The sequence below is a fragment of the Zosterops lateralis genome, assembly GCF_965231275.1.
Source record: "Zosterops lateralis genome assembly, chromosome: 7".
Lineage (NCBI taxonomy): Eukaryota > Metazoa > Chordata > Aves > Passeriformes > Zosteropidae > Zosterops > Zosterops lateralis.
In genome coordinates this window covers 30,701,944-30,720,248 of record NC_139767.1, presented here as the reverse complement: position 1 = coordinate 30,720,248, position 18,305 = coordinate 30,701,944, and the positions used below count along the sequence as shown (strand labels likewise).

The following is an 18,305-nucleotide window of genomic DNA, read 5'->3' as shown; positions in this document are numbered from 1 at the left end:
TATTTATGTATATATGTGTATATATGTATGTGTATATATTTTATTTACATATATATATATGTATATAACACATGTTTGGTAGCAACAGTCATAAGGACTTTTCCATGCAGCAGCCTGCAGGGAGCAATGAAAACAGCAATATTTCTCATCATATTGTTCAACATGTCTGTGTGTAACAAAGCATATCTGAATATTCACACTTCTGTCTGTTAGTTAATATTAACTACAGGTCCAATGGCTCATAAAATAGGGCTGCTGTGCTTCTTGTGTGAAAAATGTGTGTCTTTCTGTAGTGCAGAAGCATGAAAATTACATTTCTAAAATTCTTTGGAAATAGCCACCCATAAAAACCGTGAAGCAGAGGTTGAAATCTGATGGAATCCTTAGCTAAACTGGAGTTGGAAAAGATTGGGTTTTATTATGGACTGTATTTCTATACAACTCCAAAATCCTGCCCAGAACCACTGCATGCTTAACTGTGTCCCTCGACCATATAATTGTGTAGTCACTTCATATTTAGTGATTAAAAAAAGGTGCACCACAGGATGGGATGGAAAATTTGTCATATCCATCTTCTGGTAATGTAAACAACAGTTTATCTGGTAAACAGAAAAAAAAGAGTAAAAAGCAAAACCCAATAAAGCAGCTATATTCTATGCTCCTTAACACCTTGGAAAAGGAAGATTCCAAAGAGGAAGGCACCAAAATCTTGAAATAGTAGAGTTTGAAGATTTTTAATGCCTTTCTTGTTCAGGTTCTATGCCAGAGGTTGTTCTAATCAATTGTAAATGCAACTTTTATTTACATTTTGTAAAGTGTTTGGCAGAAGACTTGTAAAAGACTTTGGAGTTTCTGTGATGGTACCAGTGCCTACAGAGTTCTGCTAGGGACAGGTTGAAGCAGCAATAAACTCCACTGAACTCTTGCTCTGTGGCAGGTTCCTCCACCTCTTCCACTTACAGGTTCTGTTTGCTGTATGTTAAAATCTATTTTCTCATTCAGCATGTAACACCCATCAGAAATGTAGACAGGTTTCTCTCAGGGGAAGTGATAGTGACTGTGCAAGGTTGAACAACTTTGGGTATGTTCAGTTCCCCTGGCTATTTCTATTTCAGCCAAGTCCCTCTTGAAAAAGAGACATTAAATTCCATCATCACCAACCCATAAATGCCCTTGAATGTTTCTTTCTCCCTACAGAGGGGTTATGACTTCCCCACTGTGTTTGTGCTGCAAGATCAGAGCTGATCAAACTTTTGCTGCTCTGTGTTAAAGTGACTTAGGCTTTCATGTTGACTTAGCCTGAACCAGACAGTGAAAAGCAAAGAACTGCTTGTGGATGTGTAGCTGTGGGGAATGTATTTCCACTGGCAGCTCCAAGGCCTGGAGAATAAGGATTAAAAGGTCAGGTGTACTGTTGATACCTGAGAAAACAATGCATTGATTTCCTTCCCCATTTATGGCAGGTGACAGTGTGTTTGCAGAAACAGAAGGGAAAAGTTTTGTGTGGAAGGAAAGCAAATAGTGATTTTCAAGTGTTGCTTCCCAAACACTGAACTGTCCAAAACGATTGTGCTGTTCTAAGAGCTACTCAAAATTTCCTAATTCCTCCTTGTCTCATTCCTAATGAGATATTTTAAGACAAACTGTGTTTCTTGCATTGGATGTGCTGTGTGGAGTCTGTACAGGTGGATGTCATTCAGTAAAATTTTGGCCCATCATAAAGACAAAAGGAGCTTGAACCCTATGTGGGGAGATGAAGGCATGTCTAATACAGCAAGATGGGTGGGTCAGCAATAGCAGCTGAAACCCAAACCTCTGTGTTCAGCTTTGCTTGAGTTTCTCATGTAGGAGATGCTCAGAGGCACCCTGGTCTATTGTATTTCATACAAAGTTCTCAGGGATTGCCCACCTCCCTGAAAATAGTAGAAAGTATAAGTATGACTTTACAGTTCAGAATTTTCAGTTCTGTATATTTTTACTTTTGTTCGTGCAGTTATAATGCTACTTCCTTATATTTTGTCAAAGAAAACGGAAGATTCCTCCTCTGATACAAAGCCCTTACAATTTCCTTAGGTATTTTTATGTCCCCCAACCTTGCTTTTTTTTTTTTTTTTCTTCTGGAGTAACTAGGTTGAAAATTTTTCGGTTTAGCTTGCTATGGATTGATCTGTCTGGGCATAATTGAATGCTTGATATCAGTGTAAGATGAGCCTGAAATAACCAGAGATCATTTTAAAAGATTTTATGGTAAAGACAGATTATGATTTTGTTATAAGCTCCATGCTGGCTCATTAGTCAGAAGCAATCAGTAAGTGTGAGGAAGGAGGAGTGTGAATTCCTGAGCATGCACTGTTTTTGTGTAAGTGTGTTCTTCACATCACTTAGAGAAAGATGGAAGGGCTGAGCAGCCCAATCCTCAGAGACATTTTGCATGGTGCTGCAGCCAGCAGAGCTCTTGAGGGAGCTCCATGTGAGAGGAGGGAGCAGATCCAGACCATCAGCTTGGGGGAAAGGCAGTCTTGCTGTGATCTGTGCAGCAGATTTATGAAGCAGCTCTCTGCATAGGTCGTAGTTCAGATATTATATGTGATTTTATTTATATAGCATATTACACTGTGTTTGCTCTCCTGGGTAAGCTGCCATGGGATGAGGCAGGGTGTGAATTTAGTGAGCATCATGATCCAATATCATTGGAAAGGCAACATAATTAATGTGTGTTGAAACAAAAGAGGGCAACGCTTCCCCGCATTTATTGGAAATCAAGGACATAAACATCAGAGTTACCATGGAGTTGCTGATATTCTGAGTTCATGGCCTGGTTTATGTCATGACATTAGTAACTAATCTTATAGCTGCATTATGAGTGCATCCTCGCTATTGTTTACAGTAGATTTATAAACTATCTTAATAGCAATTAAATATAATAGCCTTGTAGATTGTTTGTGGTTGTTCAGAAACGATTGTGCTAACACATTACTGTGATGCAGTGGCATTAATCTCGACAGAAGAAAAGTGGTGCTTCAGTGTTCTGTTCTTCCTGCTATGTCTGGCAGCTTGATTACTGCAAAAATAAAATTAACATATTGTAACTGACACCAGAAAAAGGTCGTGTATGACATTGGGATGTCTGTGCTTTGAGGTCTCCATGTCTCCTACTGATCAACAGCTACTTCCCCTCTCCCTTGATTACAACATAATCTAAATATTTAAAGATTCCTCTGAAAGGATTGTTGTGCAGGTCAATCACACCCTTTAGAAAATTGGTACCTTTAAGAGCAAATATAGTTCTTACTGCTTACAATGATAATAATTTTATTATCTATTACTTGGTTTCCACCTCGTTTGCAATGTGTCTGATGATTTTTTGAACATGGATCGTGTTTTGCAGATTTTTGTCCACTGCCAGGCATTGCTTAGGCAGCTCCTGGTGCCTGTGGTGCCCAGTACCTGCAGAATTTAGTGCTCTGTGGTGCAAGAGCTGGAGCAAGTCAGAGTTGAACGGTTCTGAAAATTTTGTACCAGTACAGATTTACCTGCAAAAGGAAAAACACAACCAAAAAACACCTGCAGAGCAGAGATCAGAGACAAGCAGCTGTATTGCAAACTAGATCAGACATTGTAGCCTGCAATCCTGTCTGTTAGAGCTCACCATCTAAATAGATACAGATATAATGTAGGGGAAAGGAACAGGAAATAAAGCTGCTTTGCTATACAAGCCCATAAAACTTTTCTTTGAAATTGTTATCCTGTAACATATGTGATCAGTATAGAAAATTTGTAAGATGTGAGAAAAAAAAAAAGGCTTTTGGAAGAAGTCTGTGTAATTTTAACTCGCTAAGTCACTAATGAATATTATTCTAACCTTCTAAAATTCACACCTATAAAAGCTCTATAAGCCACTTTTCTGTATATTATCTGAAATATAGTAATTCTCTTTGGGTTTAGAGATGGCTGTGGGACCTGCAAGAAAGACATTAGAAGGATAATCAGTCCCACCAGTGAAATGGGACTGAAACATTATGAGTGTTTGGGATGGTGGTTTGGCACCTTGCATTTCACTTGGCTCTCAATGAGTGAGTGTCCTCTTCATGACCGTGGAGCTTCTTCCACAGCTGATTACTGTGGGTGAGAATGGCAGACACCAACCCTTGATTTTGCTCCTTTTCTGACAAAGTGCCAAGTATCTCCCAGAAATGTGGTTTGTCAACAGGATTTTGTACACAACGTGTGTTCAGTTCACCTGTGTGGAGCAGTAAACCAGCTCCTAATTTGGAAATACTCCAGAGCATTGTCACAGAAAGGCTGGTGGGGTACCTGTTGTCCTGACCATGGGCAGTTTGAATGACCCCTGTGCCAGCAGAGTTATGAGTCTCTAGATACATACTCTGTAGGTAAAAATGAGCCAAATGACATCATACCCACAGGTCAGCTCAGAGCACAGGAAAAACCACCTCTTTCCTGCTCCCAAATAGAGTCTTGAAGGATTTTTGAGGCTCTTTCCACCATGTGCCCTGTGGCTCTTGGCCACAGAGGAGCTTTGATACAGCCAGGAGGTTTGGATTGCCATCATGGAGCTTCTAGCTTGGAATAGCAAACTTCTGTTCCTGTTCAATCAGTCCTTCTGGATGATGTTTTCTTCCCCAAAGGAGCATTTATCTTTACTGTGAAAGGGAAAAAGAAAACAAAAGAAAATGGGAGTTACGCTGTTGTTGCATTGGCACACAGAACACATAATCTTAACTACACCTTGTTTTTAGCAGGAATCTGCTTCAAGTAAATAAGATTTTGGCAAGGAAAAAGAGCAGGAAGGGATGCTCATCTTCTGTATCAGTGGGTATAATAATGGTCTGACAATCTCAGTTTAAGTCTGTGAGTCCCAGGGGTATAGTAAGTGAAATCAGAGATGACAAGAAAATATTCGCTGAGTTTGGACAGAAGGAAGAGAACACATATTACACTGTGACTAAAAATAGCATAATCAGTGCCTCTCAGAAAAAAATTGTTTGTCAGAACTTTGGAGGATGCTGAATGGTGGTAGAGAAAATACCAAGCCAGGTATTCATGTGAAAGCTATTGCATTGATAGATTCTATGGGTGATTTGCAGTATTTTTGAAATTGGTGAAAACTAATTGTAAATTTCTGAAGTAGAGCTGTTTCTATAATTTTTCAGATCTGTGAACCAGAGGTAGAAACAAATACTTTAAATACTTCAATGAAAACCAAACTTGCTACCTTAACAGCAGCTGTTGAAAACTGGCAACCAAATTGTCCCGATGTGGATGCAGGGCTTTGATTTTAGTTTCTTCCTGCAATCCAAAGTTAGGGCCAATATTACTTACAAGTCAAAGGAAGTGCATGGCTATCTTCATTTTTCTGTAGTTATGGTGAAAGCAACAGTAGGAATTGAGACCACATTTTAGGATAAAAATTACTTTAAAATCATTCTAAAATTAATCATTTCATTTGATGTGACACTTACTTATGTCTTCTATGCAAGACCATTTTTTTGTGCTGGGCTTTCCATATGTTCTACAACAAAAGAGTATCAACTCTTTGTATATATTCAATATATATGTGTGCATACATGCTATCATGCAATATAAACTTAGCACCATCCCTGGAACTAGAGAAGTCGTGGTTTAATCTCTGAGGAGCAAAGTACAATATTTGCAGGGCAACTAAGAAAATATTCTTTATTTGACTTTGTTCTGCTCATGAATAGCTGATATTATTTGTATTAATGGTTTTTAGTGAGAAAACATATTTAATCTGGAAATCTTAGCGAATTGGGGGCAGCTGGATTTGGCCCGTGCTAATGTATGGTAAGACAGGAGACAGAACAAATGGTAAGAGGCAAGCCCAGATGGAAAAGCATCTTGAAGCTTTTGAAGAATTAATTATCCAACTAATTGGCTGGCAGTCTCACAAGAAGGGACGGAATTTTGCTGAATGCTCAGGAAAGCAGCAGGCCTGGTGTATATGGTTTCTTCTGAGCTGTTCTCTGGCCAGCCCTGCTCTTCAGATAACCATAGAAATGAGTTATTCCTGTGGGTCCAGATCCCAGATGGAGACATGTTCCCAGCTGGAAGAAGGAGTGGACTCACACTTGGTGACCAGGAAGGTTTATTCAGGCCCAAAGCCCAGGTGCAAGTGAAGATTTCTAGGGCTTACCTGCCCTTAAGTACAAGGGGCTTTACCTTTGGGAATGAAGGGGAGTGACTTAGGAACAGGGGGCATTGGCATGGCCATTTTGGGGCAAAAGGGGAGTGGGGATACCTGAAGCCTGGCTGAGTCACCAGCTTTTGCCAGAGCATTCAAGCACTAGGGTTTGTCAATGGGTCTTATCAGGGAAGATTACAATGACTGGGAGAGGCCATTGTAAGGGGAAAATACAGGGATTTGGGAAGGGAGGTTGGTAGGGATAAACTATTACAGAACTTAATAGCAGAAACCATACAGAACTTTAGAAAACCCAAAATGCACATTGCAACAGGTGTGGCCTGTGCTGAGGGGCAGCTGTGTGAGCTGTCTGGTTTCTGCAGCAGGAATGTTCCTGCCCCTCTGCAGAGCCACAAGGAAAGCTCAGAGCTGTGTTCCATGGAGTGCTGGGCTCTGAGCACACCTGTGCTGGCCCAGAGAGGAGTGGCCTGTGTGTCCTTGCCAAGGTCACACAGGAATGAGCAGGAGCTGGCCTGCCTGAGGAGGTTGTGGGTTGATGTCTTTCTGCTGTCATTAGCAGCTGCAGGAGTTCTGCAGCAGAAGCATCTCCCTGAATACCTCAAGGTCTCCTTCTGGGCATAATCAGCAATTCCTGAGCCTTGTCATAGCTCATATTTTCAGTGTGAAAGGAAAGGAAGACTATCACATTCTCTGGGGTATTAAGTGGGAGTGCTGAAGTTGTTCCAGATTGGAGTAGTTATTTATCTATTTATTGGTCCCAGATTCTGTGGAAGAATCTGATGAGAGAGGTAGAGCTCTCACCAGTACAGAAAGAGACCAGTGCTTGTTGTACTGATTTTTTTCTAACCAAAGATGTATAAATACAGGTGACTTCGTTTCCTTTCCAGCTGTGTCTGCTTTTAGAGTTTGGTTGGCACTTTACTTGAACAAGGTGATGAATCCATGTAAAGGCATGCAGCACCTGTAGCCACACTCCAGAGTTTCTTTCCTTCCAGCCTGTCCCACTCCCCAGCCAACCTCTGGGGGAAGAACCTTCTTCTAATACCCAACCTAAACCTCCCCTAACACAACTTCAGGCCATTCTCTTAGGTCCTGTCCCTGGTCAATACACAGAACAGATCAATGTCTGCCTCTCCTCTTCCTCTCACCAAGAAGTTTCGCTGCAGTGGGATCTCCCCTCAGTCTCCTCTTCCTCCAGGCTGAACAGACCAGCTCTGCTTTCCTTCCACCTAAAACATTTGGCTTTGGAGTGACCTCCATCAGCTCTGGGCAGGCTGCTGCTGCTGCCCAGCTGGAGCAGAAAAGGCTCCTGCTGTCCCTGAAATGCTGCCCTGCAATCAGAGAGGGACTGACCGTGGATGTGCCATGCAGGAAACTTCAGTAGAGAACCAAAAGGAAAAAAAAAAGTGGAGCATTTTTCTGTAATTTAGCAGCTTTTCTCTGCCTGTAGTGTTTGAAATGATTAAAGACACACGGGGGGGCTCTCCAGCTCCTGGCACTGGGTTTGCTGTTCAGCTGGGGAGTGGATGTCTCTGTTTTCACAGCTGTCTGCCATCTGCAGCCAACTCGGCCTGGGTGCTCTGCTCCAGACCCCAGCCTGAAAATCCTGTAATTGTGAAACATGTTGCAAACTGTAAATAAGTGTTTTGGAAGGAATTAATTTAGATGAAGGTTTATGAAAAAAAGTGGTTTAGAGGATGCCAGATGTGGAAGAATGAGATGGATTAGTGCTGAGGTAGAACATTAGAGCAAGCAGGGCCTCAAATCCTTCACAGTCGGTGGAAATAAATTTGATCATTACCAAGAATTAATATCTCACTAATCCAAAACGTTCTTGCAGGTGTTTTTCATTAATTGGAAAATATTTAATAAAATAAAGAAATTCTGTGGGGTTTTTCTCTGTTTGATTTAAGACTTGATGGGCAAAATCTCTAAGAGAACGAAGTCAGATAATTTTGAAGGCAATAGAATTTGACATTTATCCCCATTTGCAGCATTATTAGCTGAGGGTCTCAGCTAAAAATTGTTTTAAATAATTTAAAGATACTCATGAAAGATGGGTAGAAGAGAAGAGGTTAAAAAAAGCATAATAATTTCCACATACAATAGCATATCCTGGTTCCACTTTGTGCTTTTTTCAATTTACTTTCTTATCATCATACCTGAAAGCTGTGAAAGCTTTTTGGGCACAAAGTCACTGATGTATTCTTGAGAATACCTGTCTGATACACAAGTAGCTACTCCATTTTTAGCAGTTTAGGAAGATTCAGTAGTTGCAGTCAACATTTTAGTACTTGTGATGTAGTAAATAGACCCAAGTGTATACTAAGAAAAAGCCTTTTACTATTACCTGCTCCCATATACCTGAATGGAGAGAGACCAGCAAGGGAAATTTTGGTTTATGTGATGTTGCTCAAAACACAATATACAAAGTGATGGAGTATGTGAAGTCCCCTTCCTAGAAACTTTTGGGTACATCTTTAGCTCTACTTGCTGAAGTCAGGTAAGGCACATTTGTTTGCAGGGATTTGTGCTCCAAAGATTTGTTTGTTTTTGTTTGTTCTGATCAATTATTCTTATCCCAGGGTCGTGATTTGTTATCTACCTTTGCAGTGTTTGAGAGTTTCAGTCTCTCTTATAGGAAATGTAGCTGTCTGAGTTCTCTCCCAGCCACTTGCTCTCTCTTTCACTCCATTTTGAAAACCAAATTGTGGGTCATAAATTCAACTTCCAGGTATTCTTGTACTGCAAGTAATCAGCAGGAGCAGCTGCCTCTTAAAAAATAAAAATTTTCATCTAGTCTCTGCATTTTTGAAAAAGAAAAAGTTTTGAAATAAATTTTAGTGCAGCATTAAGCAGAATTGTAAGATTTCATCAGAAAGCATTGGTGGTGATGTTTAAATTGAGCAAGAAAGAGAAAAATACCTGAAGCAAAGAAAAGGATCTTGAGTGTTGTGCAGAGAAGGGAGGGCTTGGCATTTAAGGACTTCCCTTCATCTGGAGCTAGAGATTTTTACATGTTTCAGCTGAAGAATAGTTCCATTTCTACTCTCAGTTTATGGGCTCTTGGTAATTCACATAAAATAAAGTCACTGTCTGTTTTCCTCCTAAAGCCACTTCACATTCACCACCTTTTGCTGCTGGCTGGTGTTGTATATGCAAGCACAAGACAAAAGCAAGCAGGATCTACTCACAATCTTGGGAATAGAATTAATTTCAAAGTATTATCTGCTAAAATTTCAGTATTTTAGAGCTATGTGTAAGGTACATTTGTATCATGTAAGTATTACACTGGGAAGAAGAATTCAAAGTGAGTCTGCCTTTTGGAAATTCCTCTCTTGGCTACCAGCTAATGGGAGATTGGGCTCTGTGGCTGCACAAAGTACTTGTGCTGGATTGAATCCACTGCCTGCATTCACTGAGGGAGAAGTGAGAGCCTCTCAGGCCATGAGAGTAGCCTAAGTAGCCTTCACAGAAATGTTGTCACTTCTGTTGTGCCTCTGCTGCCTGTTTTGCTGCAGAAGAATTTTAACTCCCAAGTCCTTATTTCCCAGTGGTGAACGGGTTAAACAGTTACAGATGAGCCCTTTGGCATGGTTAGGGGTGGGGGGAATGCAGCCCTTGCTGCAGGGCTCAGGCTCTGTCACTGTAGGGAGGGTGCATATTCCTGTCCTGCAAACAGCAGTCCAGGGGCTTTTCCAAATGGCACCTCCTGAAACAGAACAAATATTCAAAATGGCAGATGAGATTAAATGACTAACCATAATGGCAAATCTTTCTAAGATGATTCACAGGCTTTGGGATATTGATCTTTTGAATGCTGCAGGCAGTGAGTGCAGAGCCACACACACCAGAGCACCAACCTCTCATCCACCTGCACTTATGTGCAGTATAGTTGTGTTCAGGAACACAAATGGTTGTATTTCATAAATGCTCTGCAAAGGAATGTGAATTCCTCCTTCTAAATGTCAAATTCAAGTAATCAGTGAGCTCAAGGCTTGTAAGTAATCAGCTAGCTCAAGCTGCTGCATGGCTGAAGTTTTTCAAGAACTTTAAAATATTCCAATGGGTACATTAAAGAAAAAAAAAGGATGTTTGGAGCAGCTTTCAAAGTTGAAGAAACATGTTTCAGGAGTGAAAAGAAAGGAAGAAGGGAAACTTTGGATGATAGAGTAGACTAAGATTGTGAGGATGTTCAGAGGGTGACTGAGAACTGGTTTAGGATGGAGCCAAAGCTGTTTTGTGAAATGAATGAGGAATAAAGATGATACAGCCACAATCAGTGGCCCAACAGTGAGTATCCTTCAGAGATGTTTACTTATCTGAGATCTGTCAAATGGAATTAGCAATTCCTGCTAAGTAGTAATAACAGGATTAAAAGCCTTCTCAGGGTTCAGTCATAAAACAAGTAATTCTTAATCCTGTACTTTGTCACTGATCACTTTAAATGAAAATTTTCACTGCAGAGACAAGACAATGTGGGTACCTTCACCATTAAGAACACTAACAGCCTGAAAAGGGGGGAGGGAAGCAAAAATCAGCCTCCTGAGCTTCAAAAATTAATTAAATTGATTTATTTTAATTCAAGAAGATTAAATAAAATCGAATCATTTGACCAAACAGACTTTTTTGTAACCTCTTGAAAGCTGCTGTTTAAATAAGAAGAGATTGTCAGCTGTAAGAAATTGCTTCACAAGAAGCAATAGTCATTAGAGTGATTCACTACTTAGTCTACCTGTAATGGAGTCTGATGGCAATAATTTTAGTTGACATAAATAACAAATAATTGGCTAAATTATTTTGGTTTTCTTGGTTAAGCAGTTAACCATTCCTTGGTTTTGATTATATTAATTTCTTTTACATTAGAAATAAAAGTGCATTTTTAGTGTGGAAACACACATTTACAGGAAGTTCTTGCTGATGTTATTTCAAAAGCTTGATATATCCAGCATTCTCTCACTGTTGTTTTCTTTGGCAGTAGATGTTGGGTGATACATCAGCTTCCCAGAAAATCTCTGTACCAATATAATGCTCAGTACATTGTGGAGTATTCAAACTGGTTCAACAGTTTTTGCCTTAGTTTTGAGCTCACAGCTGAGATTTGAATTCTGACCATAAAGGACTTACTTCCAAGTCACACCCAGTTCCCAGTAATGGTTAAAAACATTGCATTGCTCATGGTATGAAGAAACCTCAGCTTTATAGCTTTCTGCAGCAGAAATCATCAAGTGGCTACTGTTAAAAATCATTAGTTTGGGGACTCAGAGGGAAATCTATTTCAGATGGTAATTTAGAAGCAAAGGGAACAGCAGTAATAGTGATAATAAAACTTTGCTCTTTGGTTAGTATTTTCCCATAAGTTGTTTATTATAGAAGTATGAGAGAATAATAAATGACCAGGCTTTTTAAATAGTCTTTGGTGGAAATACATTTACTTCTTTTTACACTCCCTGAGACACTGTATATCAGTGTACAGTGCTGAAATGGTGTAACAAAAATTTCTGTGGCATTTGGCTTCTTTAGCCCTGTCACAGATGCCTTTTCTCAGTGTGAATTGAGGTGGTGCATAATCTTGCTGTTGCTTTGATTTTTGTGTTAAGCTGTGGAAGTGCACAAGTGGCCATTATGATTTATTGCACTTTGTCATGGAACCTGGAGCTCAGCCTCACAAAATGAGTGAACTCGGTACCCTTTGCAACAAAGTGAGCAGGGAAAGAAGAGCAGACAAGGCTAATGAGTGGCAGTGAAGAAGGAAAAAGGAGGATGAAGAGCCCAGACTTGAAAAATAGAGAGCATTTATATAGTACACTTGAGGTAAAATATTGGTGTGTCAGTCAGAAGTCATCAGCAAGCTGAGAAAAGTTAACTGCAGGCTGCTATTTGGTTTTGCTTCTCCAGTGTGTTCTCGCACCATGATATAAAGCTGTAACTTGTATTTATGGTGTATGTACTATCCTGTATGTCCTTACAGAATTATGTCTCATTTTACAGTTAGAAAACCAGATGAAAATTTCTTTATTCATTCAGCTGTTGTAAAACTTGTCTCCTGTATGATTTTGGGGAATGTAATAATATTTTTTTAAATGAATAGAAATATTTCAACTGGAAAGGCAATCTAAAGGAAGGCTTTGCTTGCCATAAGTATTAAAAAGTTTGTTTAGTTTGACCAATTTTGTAATAAAATGGAATATGAAGACAATGTTGGTGGAAACTCATGCTGAATTATTCTGTAGAGTGTTCTGAGCCTGAGGAAATTATGTATTCATTGCTGAACATTCATTTCTATCTACCAAAACATTGGTTTTTCTCTCCGTCTCTCTTACCTCATCCAGATTTATATATTTGAAAATAACATCTACTATCAGCCTGATGTAAAGAGCAGCTCATTGCGCCTGACATCCTCAGGAAAAGAAGGAATTATTTTTAATGGAATTGCAGACTGGTTGTATGAAGGTAAGCTGGACTAATATCTCTGTTTATTAAAACAGATGAAAGGTCCTTGTACAGACCCAACAGCACAAATCTGTTCATTTCAGAAAATGCTGAGGTTGGGTTTGCTCCTTTCCCTTCTCATTTTCCTGCAGGATTGCCTTTGTATCTGCTCATTCTTTGTATTGGCTGCTGGCTTGCATGCAGCAGTGTTTTCTGAGAAAGAGGAATTCATTTCCAGCCAGAGTGTTGCAGACGAACAGTTGGCACCATGTAAAAGTGAGCAGGGAAAGGGCTCCGTTTGCTGCTTTTAGGGACAACAGTGATGATCCATTTACAGTTAAAACATCCCCAGAGAAGAGGGAACACAAATCTGAGTGAGGGATAACTCAGTCCATCTTCTACAGCCAGTACCACAGAATGTTTCTCTCTGTGCTCAAAATGCTTTTAACATAATGGTAAATTCAAGGAAAAGAAAATTTTAAAAGGGAGCAGATTATGTAGCTTGGTATAGCAGCTTAAAATTAATATACATTTCAGCTACTCTTGCTATGGGACTCATGTATTTTATAGATAAAGAGCTTCATGTTAAATACTCAGTTACCTGAGGTGTAGAATCTCTTGTGTGAAGAGTTTTTTAGGAATGGTGTTAATGCCATACAGCATGGAACTTCACTTTAAAAATGGTCTATCCACACTTCTTGGCATTGCAGTAGTTAAGAGCAAACAGCTCACCGTGGGGATTTTTTTTTTATCTCTGCCCAAGTGAACTCTAAAGTTAGAATGGTGATTTGCATCCCTCAGCCTGTATCTGATAGTTTCCCATTTCCAAGGTTTCCATTAGTGTTTTGAAATGTTTTAATGTGGCAGCACATTTCAAAACAAAAGAACATGTTTTAAATGGAATATCATTTTGCATGCACTTAATAATCTTAAAACCCAACACGACAGCATGCAAATTGAAGAATTTAAGCAGATATAGCTCATCAAAGTTGATGTAGTATATCAAGTTTTTGCTAAAACAAAGTGAAGTGAATAAGAGTCATAGCTGGGAGAACAAAAGTTTTCTAGTTTGGGACTAGAAAGTTACTGAGGGGTTGTGGGAGATGATCTCATGCTTCCTCATGAAGCATGTCCTAAAGCCTACTTTAAGTGACAGAGACTTCTTTGCTCCTTGTTTTCCAAGTTTTTTGGTCCCAAGTGGGATGTTGCATTTCCTGACTTGCAGAAAACTCCCTGGGTTCCCAGGGCTGCAGGCAGGGAGCCTTTCCCAGCTCTGACACCATGGAGGTCAGGGTGGGAGGGGGTTCTCTCTGTGCATGCTGGAGAACCCCAAGGTCTGTTGGCATGAAGGAGCTCACTGCTCCTTTCCCATTCACCTAGAGCAGTGCTCCACTTTCAGCAGAGAATTTTAACAGCATCAAAAGCTGAGCAGGATGAATGTTGTCCAGGTGAAGTTGAGAGATTTTCAGTTCACTCGAGGACTCTTCCTCCTTTGACCTCATTTGTTTTCTTTTATCATTTCATGAGTTTGTTATTAGCGTTTTACCTTACAGAACATTTGGGAATAGCTTCTCTTTGTGTGAATAACCTTGCCTAAGTGCAAACAGTAATATTTTAAAGCAAACATAATTGTGATTTTTTTTGCTATCCGATATTCACCGTTCATTCTCTGCTCTTCTCCTGTGTAAAAGGTTTTAGTTATCCAGCCAGGGAGAGAAGCATGACCCAGAATATATGACTTTGAATATAGGTCCCAGCTTCATTTCACCTAACCCTAGATGATTCAATCCATTAAGCTGCTTCAGAACCCTCAGAATCCGATTAGCAACTTGGAGAGTCTCTATTGACAGTTTAAGCAGTTTTTTTAGGTAGGCTCTCAAATTAGGTATGCAGCCAGGTCTTTTCCCTTAGTACACTATTCTCAATTAGTTTTCCAGCCAAATTCTTTAGATTTAAATACAAAATCCTTACTAAGCAAGCCAACATATCAAATGCATAATGAGAATTCTAAGTCTTCACACAGCTGGAAGCAGAAGGCTTGTACAGGGAGAATTCAGAATTGCTCAGGAGCTGCTGTATTGGGATTCCAGGAGTTTGGATTCTGTTCCTGTGGTTGTTTCTGGTTTGTTTCTTTTGACTGTGATATACAATGACAATAAATGTAAGAAAACATTGAGTGACATTCTTGAGAATTGGATTCATTTGGAAAGCAAATAAAATTTGGATAAAAATAAAAGTCTGGTTCAGATTTTCAAAAAGTTTCACTCCAGAAAAACTGAACTTCCCAAGAATTAAAGCTATCCACTAGATTGAGACAAGAAAATCATAATATTGCACTTCAAAATTATTATGTAAATATGACTCTGTAAAGATCTGCATGTTATCAGGTGCCACAACTCAGAAAAATAAGGTATACTGAAATTCTATATTAAGAGGAGAAGAATTGGCAATCCCAAAAAAATACCCCAAACCAACCATTTAGTATTATTTAAAATTTAAGTAATCCACATGTATTGGAATGCAATAGAACTAAGCATATGTCACAATCATCTTTCATGTTTAGATGATTTATTGATGTTAGTGGAAGTATGCATTTGAGGAAAATGATTAAAGCTTGGTCCTTGTTATCCAACCACTCCACCCAGAGTGATATGAAATTACTGAAATTACCACAGACACATTTCAAATTGGAAGAGGGAGAATAACTTGGTGCCAGCTGAACAAGCTGGACACTTATGTGTGAGTGTTTTTATGGACCCTAAGGAAATCTGGTTTTGCAGAGGAACTTCTTCATTCCCACATTGCCCACTGGTGGTCTCCAGACGGGGAAAGGTTGGCCTTCCTGACCATCAATGACTCTCTGGTGCCCAACATGGTCATTCCCCGGTTCACGGGAGGTCTGTACCCAAAGGGAAAGCAGTATCCATACCCTAAGGTAAGCTGTGAATGAGTGAGTGCGAATGCAACCCCCACCTCCTCTTCTGATAATATTCAGCCATGTGGAAAGAGTGTTTCCAGACAGTAACAGAGGATGGTTTTGTTCATTATGCTTTTCAGGAAATAATTACATTTTTTTTTTCAGTTGACTGAAATTATTGGGTGAGGGGACATCAGAGAAACTAATTTGAAGTGATTTCATCACTGATATTTTGGCTTGGTAAAATCAATCCAGCACCTCAGAGAGAAGGGTGATGCATTTGAAGGACTGTGTAGGAAAAAGATGCAGCCACAGCAGCGCTGGAGTCAGACCCTCTGTGTGCAGAGCACAGGGCAAGTTCCTTCCCAGATACAGAGATCTCAGCAGATTGTGCTGTTATTAATAAATGTGACAGACTGGCATTGGATAAGATAAACCACAGTAACATTTTCAGGGCCAGCAAAAAGAGAAAAAAAGAGAAAAAAAGAAATGAAAACTATCAGTGTTTTAGAAGATTTAGAGAATGATTTTTACTTTTTTTTTTTGAAAGTGAAAGAACAGCCCCGACAGGGGTAATGCCTGAAATCACTTCTCATTTTCTGGGGATTTTCTGGTGAGGTGACTCCAGATCTGTTGCTTTGATCTTCCAGCTGTTTAGTTTATCCAGCCCTTGCACACAGTTTCAAAGTGCCTGGGTTCCTTTCTGACAGGTCCACTCATATATTACTCCTCTGGCATTTCAGGGGAAGTTCATTGAGAGCTTTAGAAAATATTCTTCTTACCTTGCTATTCTTGCTACTGCTTTTTGGTGATGAACCTTCATTCTTGGTGGCTGAACAGTTAGACTGTACCAGGTACTATGAAACAATAACATACTTTATATAAATAGAAGAATATATTTGTGCTATGAAATACTACTCTGAAATAATGAAACAACAGTAATTTTAGAGGTAGTTTAAATACTTGCATTAGCAAGAGGCCTTGAGTGACACAGCAAAGAAAAGAATAAGGAATATTTTTAAGTCAGCTTTGTAAACGAAAAAGGAGTAATTCTATTTCATTAACAATTCAGCATAAAAGTGATGCACAATGCTACTTCAGTAATCTCATTAATGAAAAAACATTATCTTTATTTAATGTCTCCATTTAATACAAATTTAGCTACTCATTAAACATCATTAATTGGTAATGAAGCTGGTGGTGTAGCAACAGAGATTGCAAAAAGATTTGGTCTTTATTATAGAGTGCAACCATCAGAGAAAATTATAACTAGGATTAAGAAATAAAATAAAATGAAACACACATGCTTTTGTGAGCTCTGGAACATGCTCACCCATGTCTGTGTACATGTCATGCACACAAATTGTATTCTTAAAAAAATAGTTTTGAGAGCATTTTTTTCACCCTAGCGGTGTTAAAAGCACACAAATGCCACTTCGTTGTCCTCCATTCCACCCAGAAATGAGTGGATACAGCATTCAGACTTTATTTTGAGATAAACCTAATTTCTAAAAGGAATTTATGAGTGAATTTCAGCCTGTGAAGAGCCAAGTATACAACTTTGTTGTTTACTGCAATAAATCTGTAGAATCAGTGATTTTTACCTTTTCCCTCCAGCATTAAACAAGGGTCAGCCCCACTGAGGAACACACTTCATTTTTTGTGTCCCAGGGGTGTTATGCAGTGTAATTCCTGTGACATGAAACTGGAACTTGGGGATAGCATGTCTAGGACAGGGATGTGGGAGCAGCAGCACCTCCTTGCAGCCCTTCAGAGCCTCTCTTCCTATTTCCATTGCTTTCTCTTCATCTCAGGAGCATCCCTTAGTACCGAGCCATGTTATGGGAGAAGGATGATCCCCACCTCCCCATAGCTCCTCAGGATTTATCAGACTCTTCCCAGTGGACATCCATCAAACTGCCACGTTATTCCCCTTTAGCAACAAGAAGCATTTTGTTTCCCTTGGAGCTGGCCTGCCAGAGCAGCTGCCTCCTGGTCCAGGCCAGAAATTGAGATTTTCAGCTCAGCAAACAAGGGAAGGAAGATTGAGGGGAAAATGGTAAGGAAAAAGAGAGGAGGGAGAGGAGGAATGCTGTCCCAGACTGAGGCAGTGCAGCTTCTCAGAAGGAATAATAACATCTGAAAAAAGGCTTAGCTGGAGGCTGGATTTACCTGCAGAGTCAGGAACTGACTGTGTTTTGGCAGCTGATTTCACTGAACTGGGCAAAGCCACTTCTAGGGCTGGTCACTTGCTCTGCACAGGAAGGTCTTCCATCAGGAAAGGGTGGTGAGAGAATCACTTAACACTTCATGTTTTTTATCTGTGTGATTCATATGGCTATGGGATTAATGTTTCAGATTTAAGATACTTGAACTTTAATAACTTTTCATTATGATAAAGATACTGAATTATGTTAACGAGTGAGTCTGCTTAGCTGTCACTGATTCAGTGCCTCTAAAACTCCTATTTTTTTTTCTTTCTTTTCTTTTCCAAAGGCAGGTCAAACAAACCCCACAGTAAAGCTGTTTGTAGTCAATCTGTATGGACCAGCACACACCCTGGAACTGATGCCACCTGACAGCTTTAAGTCAAGGTATAAAACTTCATGATGAAATGTTTTTTGGTAACAATCAGAATATTAACAGTGACCACTTACTCACAGCTGTTACAAACAATCTTAGGCTGGTGTAACTCTCAATTCTACACAAATTGAGGTACTCTAATTTATTGCAGAAATAATTTAATAGTGAATTATGCCTTGCAATTATTAATGT

The 18,305-nt window shown here is 39.6% G+C and overlaps 1 protein-coding gene across 1 annotated transcript in view; it reads left to right on the top strand.

Moving 5' to 3' along the window:
• DPP10 (dipeptidyl peptidase like 10) overlaps positions 1–18,305 on the top strand; it is a gene marked incomplete at its 5' end in the record, with an annotated part of 252,705 nt that overhangs the window by 191,806 nt on the left and 42,594 nt on the right. The window contains 3 exons of the mRNA XM_083864842.1: positions 12,514–12,634; positions 15,394–15,548; positions 18,027–18,124. Of these exons, the coding sequence (XP_083720968.1) occupies positions 12,514–12,634; positions 15,394–15,548; positions 18,027–18,124 (374 nt within the window). The remainder of the gene's footprint in view (positions 1–12,513; positions 12,635–15,393; positions 15,549–18,026; positions 18,125–18,305) is intronic.